Source organism: Portunus trituberculatus, chromosome 47 (assembly GCF_017591435.1).
Source record: "Portunus trituberculatus isolate SZX2019 chromosome 47, ASM1759143v1, whole genome shotgun sequence".
In the NCBI taxonomy this organism is placed as follows: domain Eukaryota; kingdom Metazoa; phylum Arthropoda; class Malacostraca; order Decapoda; family Portunidae; genus Portunus; species Portunus trituberculatus.
In genome coordinates, this window is record NC_059301.1 from 33,750,986 (window position 1) to 33,772,234 (window position 21,249).

The 21,249-nt window shown below is 37.9% G+C and overlaps 1 protein-coding gene across 1 annotated transcript in view; it reads left to right on the top strand.

Moving 5' to 3' along the window:
- The window catches only part of LOC123498115 (activated Cdc42 kinase-like), a 142,713-nt gene extending 122,293 nt beyond the window's left edge, over window positions 1–20,420 (top strand). Inside the window, 4 exon segments of the mRNA XM_045245271.1 lie at window positions 5,080–5,395; window positions 5,398–5,896; window positions 12,893–13,265; window positions 17,571–20,420. Of these exon segments, the coding sequence (XP_045101206.1) occupies window positions 5,080–5,395; window positions 5,398–5,896; window positions 12,893–13,265; window positions 17,571–17,789 (1,407 nt within the window). The 3' untranslated portion in view covers window positions 17,790–20,420.
- Window positions 20,421–21,249: the final 829 nt, after the last annotated feature.

Genomic DNA, 21,249 nt, shown 5'->3' on the forward strand with positions numbered 1-21,249 from the left:
ACATTTCTTTTTACTACCATCTGCTCGTATAACGAACACCAAACTTGCTTTAATAAAATTTTATCCAGGTAATTTTTTTCCAAGTTTGAAAGGCCCGCCGTAACACACAAGCTGACAGGCTTTTGAATGCATCAGCTCCTCTCGTGGACAAAACGCACACCACTCACTCCCCTACCCTTCCCCGCTCTTAGTTCAAAACAATAAAAGCGTCCAGCAGCAGCTCATCTTCCCTCGGTCAACATGCCACCAAAACGCCCTGCAACCAGCCCTGCAATGTCGCCAAGCATTGCTAATAAGACCAGGAAGTCTCTTACTCTCAAAGTGAAGCTGGATATTATTCACAGACACGTGAGAGGCGAGAAAACTAATATAGCATTGCTCGCCACCATCTTGACTCCATCTACTATTTTCAAAAGTCAGCAGACTCTATTAAGAAGGCTGGTGAGACCGTATCTTCCTTGCAAGCTAAAAGAATCACCTGAACTCATGACTCTACAATGGATAAAAGGAAAAGCCTTGTGGAAATGTGGTACATAAGTTTTGTATGCGGTACAATGATGCGCCTTTTGTGTACAGGCAACCCCCGCTTAACAAAAGGGTTACGTTCCTAAAAAACACTTCGTTAAGCGAACCGATTATAACATGTATAATCCCTGACTTGAACTTCCATTGAGAGTAAAGAAAGCGAGAGTGCATCATAATACAGTGAAAGGTTTAATGAAAGTAAAAATTATGAAGTTAAACATTTAGGCAGTTAAACATTTAGGCAGTTTAATCTAAGTCATTATAATGTACACAAATGTAGTATGTATGTATGTACGTAACTTTATAATGTTGTTGATCTTAAATTTATGAAGGGAGGGAGAGTGAAATGGGAAAGACACTAACCGGCAACCTGTGGAATGTAAACAAAGGGCGCATCATTGTATCACATACAAAACTTATGTACCACATTTCCACAATTGGCTTTCCATTTTATCCATTGTAGAGTCACGCATTCAGGTGGTTCTTTTAGCTTGCAAGGAAGATACGGTCTCACCAGCCTTCTTAATAGAGTCTGCTGACTTGAAAATAGTTGAGACAGTAGATGGAGTCAAGATGGTGGCAAGCAATGCTATATATAGTTTTGTCGCCTCTTGTGTCTGTGAATAATATTCAGCTTCACTTCAAGAGTAAGAGACTTCCTGATCTTCTTAGGAATGCTAGGCCACATTACAGGGGGTTTTGGTGGTAAGTTGAGCCTGTTCAAAACATTAACAGCGATGCTGTTAATGTTTTGAACAGGGGAGTGAGTAGTGCGCGTGTTGTCCACGAGAGGCTTGATCTTGATCTTGATCCCACAGGTGTCCCAGGATTTCTCCTGAAACAGGCCTTAGTATTGGCAGCTCCTGGTGTATTTAAAAACCTGTCGGCTTGCGTGATACCGTGGGGCTTTCAAACTTGGAAAAAATTACCTGGATAAAACTTCGTTAAAGCGAGTTTGGTGTTCATTAAACGAGCAGATGGTAGTAAAATGAAACCTTCGTTGTAGCGAAATTTCGTTGTGTGAACCTTCGTTAAACGGGGGTTGCCTGTACATTCCACAGGTTGCTGGCTAATGTCTTTCCCGCTCCACTCTCCCTCCCTTTATAAATTCAAGATCAACATTATAAAGTTACTTACATACATACATTAGTGTACATTATAATGACTTAGTCTTAAATTAAACTGCTTAAATGTTTAACTTCATAATTTTTACTTTCATTAAACCCTTTACTGTACTATGATGCAATCTCACTTTGTTTACTCTCAATGGAAGTTAAAGTCAGGGGTCAAACTTGTTATAATTGGTTCACTTAACGAAAATTCATACAACAAGCTTTTTTTAGGAATGTAACCTGTTCTTTAAATGGGGGTTGCCTGTACCTGGAGTCTACATTTTCAAAGCTTACTCAGTGATGTCACAACATAAATAAAGTTGTAAATTGACTAACAAGACCAACATGTTGGTCTTCGATTTTCAACTGCTTTCTCCAGTTGTTAGGCACTGATTTTGAGTTGGAAACTCTACTTATGTAAAATTTCAGTCGCAAATTGGAATGTGTCGACCTGCCTTTAGTTGGAAATAATGAAAAGCAACTTGCTGGTGACGGCATTTCTGAAACAATGATATGTGAAGAAGTAAAGCAGTTGCATGATGCTCACCCTCACTCACTGCCTCCCTCCCTCATCTTCTGACCTTTATTATTCAGGCAGCTCATATTACTACCATTCTAGTAACATATCCATTGGGTTGCACTGTAAGTGTTAATAGTTTTTCACAAGTTTGATGTATTTTAGATTTAAAATATTATTATAAAGGTTTAGATTAGCAACAACGTTGGTCTGGAATGAATTAAGCCAGTTTACATAATTTCCAATGGGAAGAAATTTTTCACCATTGGTACAAATTGCAATTCAAACAGCCTCCTGGAAGAGTTTGTGTGTAAATAATGAGATTCCACAGCATTGGAAATACAGGAGGAACAAAAAAGATCAAGGCAGGGATGCTGCATTGGCCTTGGAGAAAAAGATAAAAGATTGCCATATATGGCAAGGAAGATAGTGCTATTGAGCAAAATTATTTCATGACAAATCAATGAAGGTAATCAAATGACCATTGACAGTGGCCTTTATTCAACATTACTATTTGCAGTAAGCTCAATATTGTGCCAACTAATCCTAAGAAACAGTGTGTACTGCATAAAGAATTGAATAAGTATGACTATTTTTCTGCTTCCATTTATGATCTTCAGTGTAAATCATGCTGTGATTTGAAAGCATTTTTATACATGGAGATACCCAAGTGTTTTTTAATAGGTATGCTGTAGGTGCATTTCTTAGAGTCAGCAGTGGGTAATTTTGAGATGCAAGACTCGTGGCAGTTCATGCTATATAACAAGGCATATGCATTACCAGTGCTGGCAATATAACCTCCATCCAGTATTCATATACGTAATATTTTTTAAGTAGAAAATAAATGCTTGGCCACTAGTTTTTATGTATGTATTTACTAGAATTAGGAAGTTTATGATGTAGGAAATATTTTGTATTGTAGCTGAAAATTTTTAATGGAAATTTCATTCGAAATTTTTGATGTGAGGATGATAATATATATCTAGATTTTACAGGGCTCTAACTGAAGTTTCTGCAAAACAGAAATACAATTTATGTAAAGCATAATACCAGACTAGTAGAATATTACTTTGAACCAAACATCATTAATTTTGTCTTTACTAATCAGTATAGTTCAGTGTTGTGATTCAAGCCACAATTGAAAGATCACATTCAATTTCAGGGCAAAACAAGACGGAAAGGCAGTTCCCTCATATTGTTGCCTCTATTACTTAGCACTTCTTAAGTACTACTCAGTATAATTTATGGCACCATAGTATGGAGAGGGCTGGGTCTAAAGGTGTGGTCCCCAATTGCATAAGGTGCTTATAAAGTTAATAACTTCATGCCTCTTTCTGTGCAGCTCTTGTTGCTTCAAACCTTTTAACCTTTAAACTTATCAGAGTGCAACAATTATATTGGTGCAAATGCTTGACCAAGGAGTCAAACACTTAAACCATCCTAAGAAAGGATGCACACCATTATAGTTAGCCTTTGCAAAGATGATCCAGAATTCTTGCTCTGTCTTCTCTTCATTTTCTCTTGCCAAGCAATTGATTGATACATTTATTGTCACTCCTTAGTTTTATATAAGTAAGACATTTTCAGTCACATAAGTAAGTAAAAAAAATAATTATAATAATATTAATAATAATAATAATAATAATAATAATAATAATAATAATAAGTAACAATTAGTAATATTTCCATAAATAACATAAGGTCTCTGGAGACCATGCCACATGGATGACTTGCATGAAAATTTATGCAGTTTCCTCTCTCTCTCTCTCTCTCTCTCTCTCTCTCTCTCTCTCTCTCTCTCTCTCTCTCTCTCTCTCTCTCTCAGGTTAAATTGTATTAATATTTTTGTTGAAAAACATAAATTTGTCACTGCTATACAAAAATGTTATTGAAAATATCTTTAATATGAAAAAAAATAGAGAATTGGCAAGAATGGCACAAGTGCACCAATTAGCTGTTCTGCTGAAAGGGAAAGGAAAGAAGCAGAAGGGTTTCTAAGTCAGTTGAGTGTATAGCAAATATAACTGAAGACGAGCAAATCACTCCTTATGTCTCTTGTGGACTCATCCTGAATACTTCTCCATCAGGGTATAGAAAAACATCCGTGTCCAGGCTCTTTTGCTGTTTGAAAAATTTTATATTGTTAAAAATTTCACATGTAGTATTGTGAAAAGCAGTAGGAAGCATGTTGAGCAATTTTTTTAAATAGGTTGTAATGATTTTTAGTATCCATGCATCATTTCATGTGTTAATTATTACCATTCAGATAGATTTCTCTCTAATTTACATCATGGCATCATCCTTTTTGTGAGAAATTATATACAACAAATTCCCTGAAACAAAATCCACAAAACTCACCAATTTGTTTATAGTCACTTTTAGTTGGCCAAATATGAATTATTTTGAAGGTGGACAATAAATTGTAAGCATTCATAATTCATGAGGAAAAGATTAAAGGCTAACAAAGGAAATGAAATCAAGTATCTTTTCTTTCAGCACTGCTTATTTAGCCTCATGTACAAGGCCAAGCAATACCTTTCACAGTATTTTTTTTTTAAACATGATTTTCAGCAGGCACAGAAGACTTCAGGAGATTCATGATCCCAAAAGTCATAATAAGCTTTTTTATGGCTTGTCAAACTCAGATTTCCAACTTTCCAAATCAAGCTCATAATTTTTGTATAATTAAACTTTATGATATAAGGTTCACCTGCATGCCAATCACTTGTTGCCTTAAGGCTTTTTTCAGTTTACTATTAGTTGTAGAGTAGCTGACATCTATGTTGCTTTATATAAGTATTTTTAATTAACTTAACCCTTTTGCACTTTTCACTTATAATGCAGACTGTCTGTGTGTCTGTCCCTCTCTGTTTTTGTTCTCTTTTTTTATGTTAGTGCACCTGTCTTTTGTTTGCCCCAACACAGTCAAGCATATCAGAAGAGGCCAGGGAAGTGTACAACTCCCTGGTGGAGCGGCCGGGGCTCGACCCCGACTCCCTAGGGTGCCGAGTGGAGCCTGATTCACCCCCTGCCAGTGACCCAGAGCCAGCTGAGCACAATCCACTAAGAATGCTTCGAGCAGGTGTCACAGTGCGACCAAAAATTAGAGGAAACAAGCACAACCTCGGGGGTAGCATGGGCTTCAGCACCATTGAGCGAAGCCATGGTATGCGAGCAGCTGGGGTGAAGGAAGGCCTTAGCATATCAACTACCAACTCTTCTGACCTTTCCACTCACCAAACCCTCCCAAGGGTTTCAAACATAACAAAGTCCCACCACCTGTTAAACCTAAGCCATCACCACTTGTCATACCCAACTCAGCACATCGAAGCAGCAGCAGTGATGCTGACATTGCCACTAGTCCAGATGGCTACAGCTTGGATGGTAGCAGCCAGGATGCTGTAAACCTCCTTCCCCTGCCCCCACGGGATCGCACACGACCCAATGCCAGCTTGACCAAACCCCGGCATCAACGCAAACACCCACTCATCATCCCTGGTGGTGTGACAAACTCACTGCTCCGTGGAGGTGGCCATGCCTCTGCCCTTAATTCAGGGGACAAGCAAGATACTCCTGCTGGCCGCCTTGTTATCCAACACACACACAATCCTCAGCTAGAGTCACACAGCACTCCTGATAATGTTTCCAGCACACTACAGGCTGCTGAAAGTCAAGAGGAGGATGAGGTAACTGGTGGCCTAGGGACAAGACTTCCACCAGCCAAGCCACCGAGATTGTTCACGTGAGTCAGGGTGCAGAGTGGGAGATTCCATTCATGGGGACATTAATTTTTTTCTCTTTTAAGTAATTACTTACTTAATCCATAATTGTAATTGGAGATGTTTTTTGCTAGTGCCAAGCCTACAATGAAGTCCAATCTTCAAAGATTTTAACACTCTATTGATAAAGAGTTTTTGTTTCGTTGGACATCATACCAGGTCTCCAATTAGTCAATTCTCCAGTTAGCCAAAAACTCCTTCATTCATAGAAAATGTCAAAATAAGTCAAAATCTTTCATCACTGCCATAACATCTATTTGTAAAGCTGAACTCTTCATTCAACCTTTGCTAAAAGCTACACCTTGGATGATTCAAAGCTTGTTCCTCCCTCTTCTTCTCTGCTCTGACTATGTACTTCAAGCGATGCATTAAGATCCTATGCAGTGGTTTTCTATGCCCTTGGTGGCCTAAACTCTCAGAAGGCTTGTTAGACCTATTGTTCTCCAAAACTTTGCCTCTGCCTTGCCAAACTTTTAATTCTCCTTGCTGGAAGTTTGCCTACATTCAGCCTCTTCTTAAAAAAGGGTGATCATTTTAATCTCTCGAACTACAGTTCTATTGCTTATATTTTTTTTCTATCTAAAGTGTTTTAATACATCTTCAACAGGAAGATTCTTAAATATCTATCACTTCACAATCTTCTATCTGATCGCTAGTATAGGTTCTGTCAAGGCCACTCTACTGGCGATCTTTTTGGCTTTTGTTACCAAGAGTCTTGATCATCCTCTTTCAGGGATTTTGATGAAACTTTTGCTATTGTCTTAGACATATCAAAAGCTTTTAGCCTGACACAAATCTTTGATTTCTAAATTATCCTCTTATGGTTCCAAAACTTCATCTGAAGTTTTCTTTCAGACCATTCTATTGCTGCTGTTGTTGACGACCACTGTTCCTCTAAATCTATTAACAGTGGTGTTCCTCAGGATTCTGTCCTGTCCCACACTCACTTCTTATTATTTATCAATGAACTTCTTGACCAAACTTTTTGTCCAATCCATTCCTATTGCTTATGATACCACCCTGCACTTTTCTATGTCTTTTTGTAGACAACCAACCTCTCAGGAAGTAAACAGATCACTCAAGGAAGCCAGAGAACCCCTGACTTTGGATGTCTAAAAATTTCTGATTGGGGCAGAGAAGACTTGGTATTGTTTAATGTGTAAGAAACCCACTGGATACAGCTTTTTAGACAACTATCTACTCTTCTTCAGTGACACTCAACTGTTCCCCATTTCTAGATCAAACAACCTCAGTGTGTCCTTTACTTATAATCTAAACTGAAAACTTCACATCTCATCTCTTGCTAAAACAACTTCTATGAAGTGAGGTGTTCTAAGTCATCTCTGCCAGTTTTTTATATAACATTTGCCCCTATGCTCTAACACTGTACAGAGTCCTTATCCATCCATGTTTGAAGTGTGTTTTACATGTATGGCTTTAATGGTGGTATCATCCTAGTTGCTCTTCTCTGAACTGCTTCTAACATGTTGATATCCTGCCTATAATGGGGTGACCAGGCCTGTATGCAATACTCTAAATGGGGCCTAACATAGGAATTATATAAGCTATGCACCACTTCCTTACTTTTATAACTAACATTTCTATTTATAAAACCCAGGATCCTATTTGCCCTATTTCTTGCTTCTAAACATTGCTTTGAAAATTTTATAGTCCTGTCTATCACTACTCCTAAATCCTTTCCTTCCTCTACTGCCTCTAGCCAACATCCCTCCATCTCATAGTTAAAGTTTGTGTTGTCTTTACCTAAATGCATAACCTGACACTTTTAGAATTAAACTCCATCTGCCACCTGTCTGCCCATGCTATCAGCCTGTCCAGGTCTCGTTGTATTCTGTAATTGTCCTTTTCACCCTGTACTGCACATGCTATCTTAGTATCATCTGCAAACTTTGATACTTTGCTACTAATTCCTATATCTAAATCGTTAATGTACACCAAGAAAAGAAGAGGTCCTAGCACTGATCCTTGGGGTACCCCACTAACCACTTCCTTCCACTCAGACATTGCCCCATTTAATACTACTCTCTGTTTCCTATCAGAAAGCCATTCACTAATCCAATCAACTAACCTACCCCTATCCCATGTAGTCTCAATTTGTACACTAGCCTCCTATGCGGTACCTTATCAAACGCCTTGCTAAAATCTAGATATATAACATCTATGCTATTTCCATCATCTAACTCCTTGGTAATATATTCTAAGATATCGAGCAAATTTGTAAGACAGGACCTCCCTGATCTAAAGCCATGTTGGGTATCTCTAATTAATCTATTCTCATTTAAATGCTCCCAAATACTACCCTTAATGATTTTCTCTAGTATCTTACATACTATACTAGTTAAACTGATCGGTCTATAATTATTCGCATCATCCTTCCTACCTTTTTAAATATTGGAGTAACATTAGCTAACTTCCAGTCCTGAGGTATCTCAGCAAACCTAAGTGATCTTTCAAAGATTAACTTAAGTGCTTCAGAAATACTGTCTACACCCTCCTAAGTACTCTGGCATGTAGCTCATCAGGACCACTAGCTTTCCTATCGTCTAGTTCAAGAATAAATTTCCTAATAATTCCCGGTTTTATATCAATATTTTCTAAAGCTCTTAAACTACTCGTCGCACTGTTTGTAACAGGATTTCCTATTCTTTCCTAGTAAATACTGAAGAAAATTGTTCATTCAATAATTCTACTATGTCTTCATTTTGATCCACTACTACACCATCTTTTCTGAGTGGTCCAATCCTATCCTTATTTCTTTTATCACTGACCTTGTAATAACTATATAATTTTTGGGATCTTTACTCCCAGCTCTAGCTAGTTTTATCTCTGCCTGCCTTTTACTTTTTTTATAACCTTACTCAAATCATCCCTGACCTGTCTGTACCTAATCAAATCTACATCTTCCCACTTTTCTGCAACTCTCTATATGCCCTCTTCTTCTCTCTGATCTGGCTACCTATCTCATGAGTCCACCATAATGGCTTCCTGTTTCTCTGCCTTATATCTTTGTAAGGGATACACTGCATCACTATACCCTTTACTACAACCTTAAAAATATCCCACATCTCCTGTGCAGTTTTATTTCCAAAACTATCTTCCCAGTTTACCTCTCCTAATAACTGACGTAACCTACCATAATTGCCTTTCTGATAGTTTGGGACTCTAGTCTTATTCACTATATTATCCCTACTGGAATTAATGATAAATCTAATTATATGATGGTCACTGTTTGCTAAAGTCTCTCCTACCTCAACTTCCTTTAAACAATGCTCAATATTTGTTAGTACTATGTCTAAAACCTTCCTCCCCTAGTAGGTTTATCTACCATCTGCACTAAATAGTTATCCTGAAAACTTTCCATAAACTTATTTTCACTAGCATCTCCTACCATCCTCTCCCAGTTTACTGACTTAAGATTAAAATCCCTAAGATAATTGTCTGACTAGTACACCCCTATTTATCTCATCTACCATAAGGTTGTCTACATCTGCTGACTGGTTAGGTGGTCTATAAAAGCTCCTACTCTAATAACCTTACTTTTGTTTACTCTAACATCCAGCCATAAGGACTCTACTCTGTTATCTACCTTAATACCATTAACCTGACTGGAAATGAAGGATTTTTTACATAAATAACTACTCCTCCACCTATCCTACCAATTCTCTGGTGTAAATACATAATGTATCCATCTACTTCATATTCTTTCCTATTTTCCTAAACTTTTCCTCATTTACCCATGCCTCTGTGACACATACAACATCTAAGTCCTCCTCAACTATATAACTAGATAACTCGTCCTTCTTGTTCCTAAGACTCCTGGCATTTACATAAAAACATTTAAGTCCTGCTACCTTCCTAGATGCTGTCTCCTTATTTGGAATCCTAATCTTATTCTCTCCTATTTGCACCTGGAAATCTTTCCTAATCTTTTCACTATCTCTGTTTATCCTATCTAATTTATGTCTAACATCTTTCTTCTGGAATGCATTTGCTACCTCACCCCCTACACTCCATCCCAACTCCCCTCCAGACATCCACTCAGCACATCCACACCCTTCCTACTCAGATGCACACCATCCCTAGCATACAAATCCCTTCGCCCATAGAACCTATCCCATACATCCACAAAGCTGACACCCACATCCTTACACATCCCTTTTACCCGATCATTCACACCAATGGCTCTAGACAACCATTCCTGCTAACATACACACGAGGCAAGATTCCTGACACTACACACCTCCTACCACTCTCCCTTATCTTGCCTAACATTTCCCGAAATCTTGCCACTAACTCCTCCGACCCACCTGCTCTGACATCGTTCCCACCTACGTGCAAAACTACTACACCCTCCTCTCCATCCCCCAACCCTCTTCTGCACCTCCTCACTCACTGCCTTCACACCTGCACCAGGCATACACACGTTCGTCCTCCTATCCCTGTCTTTCCCACAGAAAGTGCTATCTAAGTACCTAACCTGAGAGTCACCCACCACACACACCTGAGGTGTGCTAGGCATAACCCTCCTCCTCCTCTCCTCTACCCCATTCTCTCTCCTTTCACTCACCCAACCACCTCATTCACTCCACTCTCACTCTCCCCTCCCCTCCAGCAAACCGAACCTATTTTCATACTCAACAGGTTTAGTCCTTTCCTCCCTAACTGCCTCTGCTTTCCTTCCCCTTGCAACCTGACTACTATCTTTCCCAGTCTGGCTCGCCTGCTCCCTCTTCCCCACTCTGCTCTTCCCGACAGAGGGCCAAGCCACCCTCTCGCCTTCAGAAGGTCCAACCTTTGGCCTAACACTGATCTCCTGCCTCATTTTTTCCACTGCCTCCCCAAGCCTCTTAACCTCCTCCTTCAACTCAAAGATGAGAACTTCGTTCGCACTTTTCCCCTCACTTAGCTTTCTCATTTCCTCTCGTAATTCTTGGTGCTCAAGAGAAAGAACTAAATTCTCGCTCTTGAGCCTACACACCATACACTCAGAAAAGTCAACGACCTTCCTGTCATGCCCACACATCTCACACACAACAAACTCTCCCAATCCCACCTCAACACTCTCTTTCACGCACTCAATCACACTCTGATATACCTCAGTAGCTACCGCCATACTAATTTACAATCTGTTAAACTCACAAACAAATAAAAATACTTGGTGACGGGGGTGGGGAACCGCAGTGGTGGGGGGCCTAAGTGAGGTCAACTAATCCTCTTTCAAGGTCAACTTGATGGTTACAAGCCTAGTCTCCTCACTCTACCAAAATACTTTTAACTCACAAACACTGATTCTAACCACTATTTCACTCTAATCTAACATTTGCAGTACACACTTTCACTTCACTAACACTCAAAAGCACCACACACAGACACCAAGCACAAACACCACTCGCTAACTATAAAAACAACAGCCAAAAACGGAACGCACACACAACACGTCCACTCGCCACCGCAGCTACGTGAGCAACATCCTGTATATTTTCACTTTGCTTTTGACTTTGTTTGTGGGCTGGCAACTCAATGGGACTGTTCTGTTGCTCTAGGCTGGTTCCCTTCCTACATAAAAAAAAAAAAAAAAAAAATCATGATAGGCCTGTTACAAGGCCAACTCACCACCTCAGCTTCATTATATGGTAAAAATCCATCCTCTTAACTCATAGTATGGCAGGGAGCTTCATAATACTTTATTACATAGATGTATGTATTTCTGATACATGGATAACATTAGATCATAGTTGTATTATTCTGCATTCATGATAACATATCTTCAATAAGAAAGGGTATCAGGGTGGACAGTATGTGACAGAGTACTGAGACAGGGACAGTTTAGATAATCTTGGCATACACTGATATCTGTTCTTTTACTGTCAAACATCGATGTCCAGTAACAGGAAGCTCCAAGAGTCTGTCTGTTAATGGAGTGATCTTTGGCATCCAGTTTGTTTATTAAACTGTGCAATTGCAGTGAGTGGTACCTCACATGTGACTGCAGGGATACATATCACTGCCACTTACTGCAGCAAATGTGTTGCCATATCTTCTTTTATATTCACATTTTCTTTTCTTAGTATCACTTTCTCAATATCAAAATAGTGCTTTCCAACCATCTTGCAGCACTGGAAGCACGAAAAAATGACAGCAATGCAGTACAATAAAAATAACAGTAGTCATAGTGATCAAATCATGTGGCAGTTAACCTGTCACCAATTGAGACAAAGAATATATCCTTTACACTGACATTGAGTTGCCAGATGCTTTCAAAAGTACTTTAATTTAGCCATAGATGTTGATGAAAAAACTGAGCTATCCTATTTCAGCACCCACTGTATTTTGTACTAGTTAGGCTGTCTTATTGATTTTTTTTTTTTTTTTTTTTCATCTATTTGATTATTAATGTCATTTTTAAGTTATTTTGTTTTAGCAAAAATTTTGTTGAGAACACCAACACTTTATCTTGAAAATACATGGGAATTGTTCAAGACCAATAAGCACAAAATGTTGAGTGTTATTAAATTTTGTAGCATCTGAGAAGAATAGTATTTGCCCGTGTCACTCACAACAACACATACATACACACAGATTAATGGACTTAAACTATTAAGTCTCTTTACTGCATGAGTCAAGAGAAATGGGATATATGGGGAGACACAAGAAAAGTTGAGGTAGGAGAGATATCAGAATGATATATAATCCTTAAAAACAGAAATGTTAGAAAGAGACTATAAGATGTGATGAGGGTAAGGAGTCTATATCAAGTAAAGAAAATTAGACAAATATGAATAATGGGACAAGAACACAGAGTAAGTCTCCAGCCCTATATTATTGGATTCTCTCTCTCTCTCTCTCTCTCTCTCTCTCTCTCTCTCTCTCTCTCTCTCTCTCTCTCTCTCTCTCTCTCTCTCTCTCTCTCTCTCTCTCTTTTCTCATCATTCCAACAGAAGCCCCAGTTCCCTCAATGACAGTTTTGAAAGCCAAGTTGCAAGTGAGATGGATGCTCTTGATGACATACAGGAGGAGGACCTGAGTGTATCACCTCCTGGACCCCATCCTCCACCATACCCAAGTAGTGGAAGCATCCCAGAACCACACACTCCCTCCCCAGACCTGTCTCTACCATCCAATGGCTTCAGAGAGAGGCTTGGGGGAGGGAGCAGTGGTGGCAGCTCCCTATACCAATATGGGGATCACGTTTCTTGTGAAGATCTACTTGACTTTGCAATGGATCGACCTAACTCACGGCGTACTCAAGGGCCAGCACGAGGCACCCAATCTGATGAGGTGCACATTATGCAGAAGGTTCTCAAAAATGAGGTATGAATGCCCTATGATTTCTTTTCTCTGGTAATTTTATGTGGCTTTCATCACTTTGCAAGTCTAATAAATTCTTATCATGATTACTATTATTATTATTACAAATATGCATTATAGGGATTTCTCGAATTATGCAAGGGATACATTCCTGAAGGGATCATGTAATGTAAATATCGCATAAAATGAATATGATCAATTTCCCTCGAGGACTTTTGCTCAAAGGTTAAGGTCTTCGTAGATCTCTGGTGTACTGCTACTTGCTACAGAAGTCAAAGGGCACTTGGAAACCATGGCAAAAACTGTGGCAAGGCACTAAGATAGGAGAGCAGAGAGAGACATTAGCACTAGCTATGTTGAAGCACCAGACAAAGGGAAAGCATGTTGGCAGTACACATAAGGAACAATTGGTGACACCTGGGGCTGTATTCGACAAACTGTCATAGTTAATGATTTGGTCATGGTGAGACGAAGTGGCACATTTTAGACGCAAGTCCATCTATGACAGGTTCTAACCTTATGACATAGTCTTAAGCACTAAGATAGGTTTCACCCTACTATAGCATCACTAATGACCGTCTTAACTCTTCTCAACATTGAGGGATTATGGCTATTTTTATTATTAATTTACTGATAAATATCAGTAATGATGACTTAAGTAATATCCTTCTTTGATGCAATAATGTATTATATTATTATAAATGAGTGTTGGGAGGGATTTGATCGTTTCTCCCAAACTCAGATAAACCTTGCCCCGCATGGCCTGCATGTGTTAGGCTATTGGGTGTAATCTCCTATTTATCATGTTTTTTTTTGTTTGGATGCTCTGCCTAACTATTCCCAAAACTTTTAATATCAAAATAATTTAGATCAAAGAAATTTATGTCAAAAACCTGTTTCTTTCTATATATTTCAAGAAGACAAACTTTAAACATAAATATATGTATAAGAGGGTCAGTGGAGTGACATTCAGGAATTCCATGAGATTTGAAGACAACTACGTAAAATATGGGCCATGTTGGCCGCATCATGGAACTAAACCAGCCGCGCAACTTGATTTTCTTGACATGTTATCCTAATAATCTGTCTAGTAATATGGAAAAATGATTTTTTTTTTCCCCTCGTTATTCTAAAATCACATATTCTAAACATGCATAAATCGAGAAATCCTTGTAAAATTTTGCAGTAACTTATACTATACATAGCCATAGTATCTGAATATCTGAACTACTTATGTTTAAGAAAAAAAATAAGATAAATAAATAGTAAAACTCAAATTAAACAATCTTACATTACTTTCATGTAATCTGATACAGTATATAATACTTGGCCTGTGACTGGCAAGCTTTTCACTAATAATAAAAAAAAAAAGAATCCGCTTTCATTTCCTTGTTTTTTATATATGGCCAAATCAACAAAGACCTGAAATATAAAAAATAGCTAACATTAATGATAAAGAAAATGAATGGCCAGTGTAGAGTGTCCAGCAGCAAGTCAAAATACATATTACAGGGAGTGATGATTCAAATCATTCTTACTTAATTGAGGAGGGATATGTGTAAGGAACCATGTTGCAAGAATCTCCCTGGCAGGCAGGAGGGAGGTTTCTATTTGTCAGTTTGCTTCTTGTGATGAATCTAGGCACAATTAGGTACTCATATCTTTACAGAAAGCAGTTGTCAATGATGGCTAAATACTTTTATACTTACCAAGTGAAGTTGAGCATAAAATGTTATGTAGTATTGGTACTACAGTATTGCTGCATTATAAGCACATTTTCTTTATTTGATTACTTATGGTGCACAAATAAATGTTCACCACAAGAGGGAAACTGACAACATCTACATGTTCTACTTTCACCCCATACTGAGTCAGGTTGATGTCTGCAACATTGCTCCTTACAGTTTTAATCCTCAGTTTCTTACAAAATAAAGAAAAAGACAGCTTTTTTTTTATACAGTGCTGTTTGTAATAAAAATAACTGATTATAATAAAGTATAATAAAGTACGTATGTACTTCAAGTCAAGACTCCTGATATATATATATATATATATATATATATATATATATATATATATATATATATATATATATATATATATATTTCATATTTCCACTAGCATTGTTACTAGTCATCTCCCCATTCAATAGTCATGTTGCTATTGTCTGAGGTCAGCCAGTTTCACTAGAGTGTTGCTTTAAGTAAAAACAGAAAAATCTTAAGTTGACCTTTTTCATAATTTTCATAAAATAATTTTATGTGCATGAAAATAGTTTCATGTGATGCTTTAGGTAAAAATCTTAAGATAACCAACCTTTCCTTTCTTTTCATATAAAAGAACCCATGTGCCATTTTAAGTAAAAATATAAATAATCCTAAGGTGACCTCCCATTCTTTTTCATTTAAGAATATTATGTACTACACTACATGAAAGATCTAAGAGTATCACACCTTTGGCCCGGGAAAAAAAAAAAAAAAAAAAAAAAAAAAAAAAAAAACAGCTTTGTGTTCCTACTCAAATTTCCTTCATGACTCCATAATAATCTTTCCATTGCTATACAGCTTTCTAAAGACAATAGACTGTGTGTGCACATATTCTGAAACAGCTGCCATGTACTTATATCATTGTATTTTCATGATTTCATGTAGTTTATCAAAAGGATACTTTTTGTGGCAGCTAAAGCCTAGCAGAAACTCTGAGATTTCTGAGAGCAAAGAACCCAGCAACATGAAGGGTTGTATGTTTGACAAAAAAAATTCAGGTGGAAATTATGGGTTTGAGAGTTGTCATGATGCAACTGTATATAGGGAGGCAGTGGCATAGTGGATAAGGTGGTGAGCGTGGGATCGGGCAGACGTCCACGCGTAGGTTCGAATCCCACCACGTACAGCCTTAAAACACTTTGCCATTTGTCGAGTGGTTTAAAGTTACCTACACATCACCATGATACCCAGGTTCTAGGTGGTTACACTCAAGATGAGCTTGGGCGGTGATATGGGCCCTAACATGGGTACCACTATAAATAAAATTGCCTGCGCCACTAATGGGCGGAAGCTGAACAGCGCTTCCCATACACTCTTCAAGTGTGCCTACAGGTGCTATAGGCCTTACCGTAAAAAAAAAAAAAAAAAAAAAAATGTCTTGCACTTAACTTTTATAATAAAGATAGATTCTTTTGATAACATACGCACTGGTGGATGGATTTTGGCTTAGGCGCCGCAACATTCTTGACAACATACATACATACATGTATGCATATTAAGCCAGCATCCCCCATTAAAGAGAATAACTAAGACAAGTAAATGTTATAATAAGAATAGAAATTCTCTTGACAACCTACATATTAAGGCAGCATTCCTCATTAAAGAAAATGACTAAGACAAGATACGTACATTCACATCTTTGCCGACAACTTGATGAGCAGGTGTTTATTTATCACAACACTATAATACAAATAAAAAGAATATTATTTTGATATTCCTCACCTCCATTACCCTTTGGAATGAAGAGATTTGCAGCTGAATCTTGTTGTCTTGGTTATACTTAAGTATTATGCATAAACACACTTCACCAATCAGGATATCTGTAGGTGCACTCAAGCATGATTAAATAGCATATTTGGTCATTGCCAAATGGATTTCATCATACTGATGGCATACCAGAACACTGGTCACTGTCAACTCATAGCAATCTATTGAAGCAATTCAAATGTTTTGCTACAAAAACCAGTAAAAGTGGAAAAAATTGACAAGTAACTATCACACTTGGTGATGTTCTAGTCTCTCAGTTTCAAGTTTCTTGGTTTCTAATAGAAATTAGATCAAATCTTTTATGAACAGACCATAAAAGTTGAGTCTTTATGTTCCTATATCTTAATATTTCATCTTAATCTACATATTGTTATTAAAAATTCTACTTTCTCTAAAAAACTTAAACTAAATTAGATTGTCATAATTTAATGGTAAGGTTCACCAGATGTCTCTCAATCTTTTCCATGCTAATTTTCTCTTGTCTTGTTTCTCCCTTTCCTCCCCACACTTCCTCAGTATAACTTCTAGATATCTACACTCATCTTTCTTTTTTTTTTTTTTTCTCCCAGTGTGTTTCATGCTTATATTTATACTGTATTACCTTTCTTTCCTTTTCCTAGGTAATTGTTTCCATTTTTTATATTTTTTAATTCCTCTTTTTATTATAAATATTAATCCCATCCTCAGCAAGTATTCTCATTCTATTTTCATTTCATAGTATTCTTTCACTCTCTCCCTCTTCCAACTAACCCCTCTCCTTCCCACCTTTCTTCAGCATGTGTCCCCAGAGGAATGTGTTGTGGCTCTCAACGAGTGTGAGTGGGATGTACACCGTGCGCTCAAGCTTACCAGGCTACAGCTTCTCATCCCATCTCACCGTGTTTCCCTAGAAGCAGCCCGCAGCACCCTTGCTTCATTTTCCTGGGATGTGGGCAAAGCTGCCTCATACCTTGTGGCCACACAAGGCATTAGTGAGGATACAGCACAAGTTTGAATCATTATTATCTTATTTATAAATAATTCAGCACTACATTAAAGGGAGATGATAATGAAGTGCCCCTAAGTACTCAGTGATGCCAGTACTGTTTCAAAAAAGAAGGAATGTTATCTTTTCCATATATGATGCATATAATCATTTACAGTCTTTCAGTCATTCTGGAGGGAAGCTGTGTTAAGACCAAGGGTTCTGTTGTCCTGGAAGGAGACATTGTCTTCAATATTTTTAACTGTTTATTCATGCCTTCACAGTTTTATTTCATAATGTTGTACATGTGAAGGAGTGATATTTTGTAGTGACATGCAAGTTGTGCCTCACTTCCAAACCCAATGCAACACAGCTGTCTTCTAAAAGCTAGTATTCCATGCATCTTACACAATGATCAAAAACACACATAACTTGAAAAGTGGAATATCTTGAAAGGCTGAGAGGAAGAAGGTGGGAAGTCTAAAACAAGTACATAATATACATATTTATAAGACAGAAGTGTAGCAAAATAGCTGAAAAATGACCAATTTACACCCATCATCCCAGTGGACCTCAGATCCCAAATGAAGTGCAGAGAAATGCATGTGATGGAAAAGAGTGCCTAACAATATTTGAGCCTTCATTTATTGTTTGTTGAGGATCTGAAGGAAAGATAAGGCAAATGTTTTTACTTCAGTATATTGTCAAGGAGAGTAATCCAAAGAGGGTGTTTTTTTATTTGATGCTATTGACTTTTTTTTTTTTTTTTTTTTTTTTTGAGAGGGAAAGAAATTATCTTCTCTGTAGTGAAACAGACCAAAAAAACTGACTCAATAAGTGACTGAAATGTACAGGAAATGGATCTGAGTGGAATGTACAGAAAATTACAATTTAAGTGACTATTATGTACAGGATGTTTATTATGATTAAATGATCAAAGAATGCCAATGGACTTTATTGTGTACAGAACTTTGGTATTTTGTTTATTTGGCATATCAGTGACAAAAAATGTACTGGAAGCACTAGAAGAAGGCAGCAGAAATTGCAAGTGTGTGTGTGTGTGTGTGTGTGTGTGTGTGTGTGTGTGTGTGTGTGTGTGTGTGTGTAAAACAAACAATCATAGATGTTGCAAAATTGGAATTGTGCTTTTTGGGTGTGCACACATTTTTAGGCATTTCACTAAATAGAGGACAAGAAAATGATAATTAGAATATGAGTTCATTCATGAAGTCTCTCTCTCTCTCTCTCTCTCTCTCTCTCTCTCTCTCTCTCTCTCTCTCTCTCTCTCTCTCTCCACTTAAAGGCTGGCCATAGTCTTGTTCATCATGACCACTAGTGGCATTGATCATCTATAGCAGGTCTATAGTACATCAGTGAGGGCTCTAAACATTCTCATACCTATTTAAGCCCAAACCACAAAGATCTTGTCTCTTCAAACTCGTGTCACATACAGTACTTGTTTTCCTTCACCATGACTGTTCAGATAATAATTCATTAGGGAAAAGTTACATTAGTTTGATCTTCAGGGAAAAAAAATCTTAGCTGGAGTAAGGAGACTTAAGAAATAAAATTTAATGATAACAGATAAGTGAAAATCTATCCTGATGATACTGTCTAATGTGATCTGTTTCATACATGAAGCCAATAAGGGAAAGGAACCACTTGAAACTGTTGAAAATGGTTTTTGCACAGCTAGAAATCTGTAGTAAGAGACACATAGGAACAGTTCCTCTTTGGTGCAGGGCTTACAGACACATTATCAGAGAACTGCACATTGATATACTATAGGTGAAGGTGTGAGGAGTCTGCCAATCTGTCCCATCCTGCTTGGGAGATAAAATCTAAGGCCTCTCAATTATCAACTGGGGATGCTAGCCATTACTATATTGGTATTGAATGAGAAGACTTACAAATTCACTTCAAATTACATACTATATGCTATATTTAATAACAACATGAGCAGACATAGATTTAACATTTGAGGCAAGATTTGTTTATCCTTGGTACCTCTGTATGGGTTTCTCAGGGAAGGGGATTTATCTCAGTTAATTGCAGTCATGAATGATTGCCTCATTTGTTCATCAAGAAAGGCCCTTTAGAGTTTAGATACTCATTACTTGGCATTTTATGGTTTTGAGATCTGCATATATACTATATTAAGCTGAATGAAAAATCATAAAATTTCCACAGCACTTCAGTATGTGTACCAATTTTCTCTAGATCCATTGCTCAAAAGCATGGAAGGTACAAGATTGATGCCTCATGTTGCCCTTGCAATCTTGCTTTGTCATGTAAAGAAATAGCTGGCAGAAATGCATAGCAGCTCCTCCCTACACTGATTCATAGATGGATCCTATTTTCATACTTTTGTACTTTTATATGCAGCATTTTGCCAGCTTTATTGAGTGTATTTCACAGCTCAGATCCTCTTCAATCATGATTAAATGTGTGTGTGTGTGTGTGTGTGTGTGTGTGTGTGTGTGTGTGTGTGTGTGTGTGTGTGTGTGTGTGTGTGTGTGTTAGAGTTGGGGCAAAGTGAAATTATGAATGAGTGGGTTTATAAAGTGCTTGAGTCCCACATAGTTAACCTGTGCAATGTCAATGGTAAGCTTTCAGTAACTAACCATGTACGTAAATAAACTGTTGAATATAAAAAAATTACCTGGAGTTTTCTTACCACTTTTGTCACCATATGTTATAACTTCACCAGTACTGCCAGTATAGCTTCTGTAACATTATTATTTTGGTTCACATTAGCATGCCCTTTCATGGGGTACAGCCATGCAGGGGGAGGATCTTTTGTCTTACCTTCCCAAGTTTGTGGCAAAAATTGAAACAGCCCATACCCTGTTCCTATAGGGAGTTTAAGGTCCACAGTCTTTCCTTGTTTGTGGGATAGGGAGACTAGTATTTTGTCCAGTGAGGGCATCAAACAGATATCATCAGGTGACGCCCTTATCATCATACCCCAGGAATCTTTGTGTCAATACGGTATCACCAATGATTAATGTCTAAAGCAGCAATCTCCTTTTGTTGGATTACTGAGATGGCACACAAGTCTTATTCTGAAGCCTTCTGCCCATTGTTTAAAGTTCAGGCCCACAACATTCGGGGCATTGCCACATATATACTTTTCTGGAAGAACAGGTCTGTCCCTTCCATATTAGAAGCAGCCTGTGTTTATTGATTTTTACTTAAGGGACATTCAGAAGGAAGAGGCAGATGTCTTTGCCTTGAGGTAGCTTAGCTTCCCCCATAACACAATCACCTTTCAGGGCAGAAGTTCACTCAGTTTGCTTGGTTGGTTGGTGTAATGGAATGTGGCTTAGCACCCCTGAAAAGGAAGCTACTCCTTCCAATATGATGAAGGGCAGTTCTTAAAGCACTTACTTGTGCCTTTCTCACTTCCTTTGCACCTATCATACTTTAGGTTGGGCCAAATAATGACCAAAAGGACAGTAATGCCTCAGACTACCAGTGGTTTCTTTTG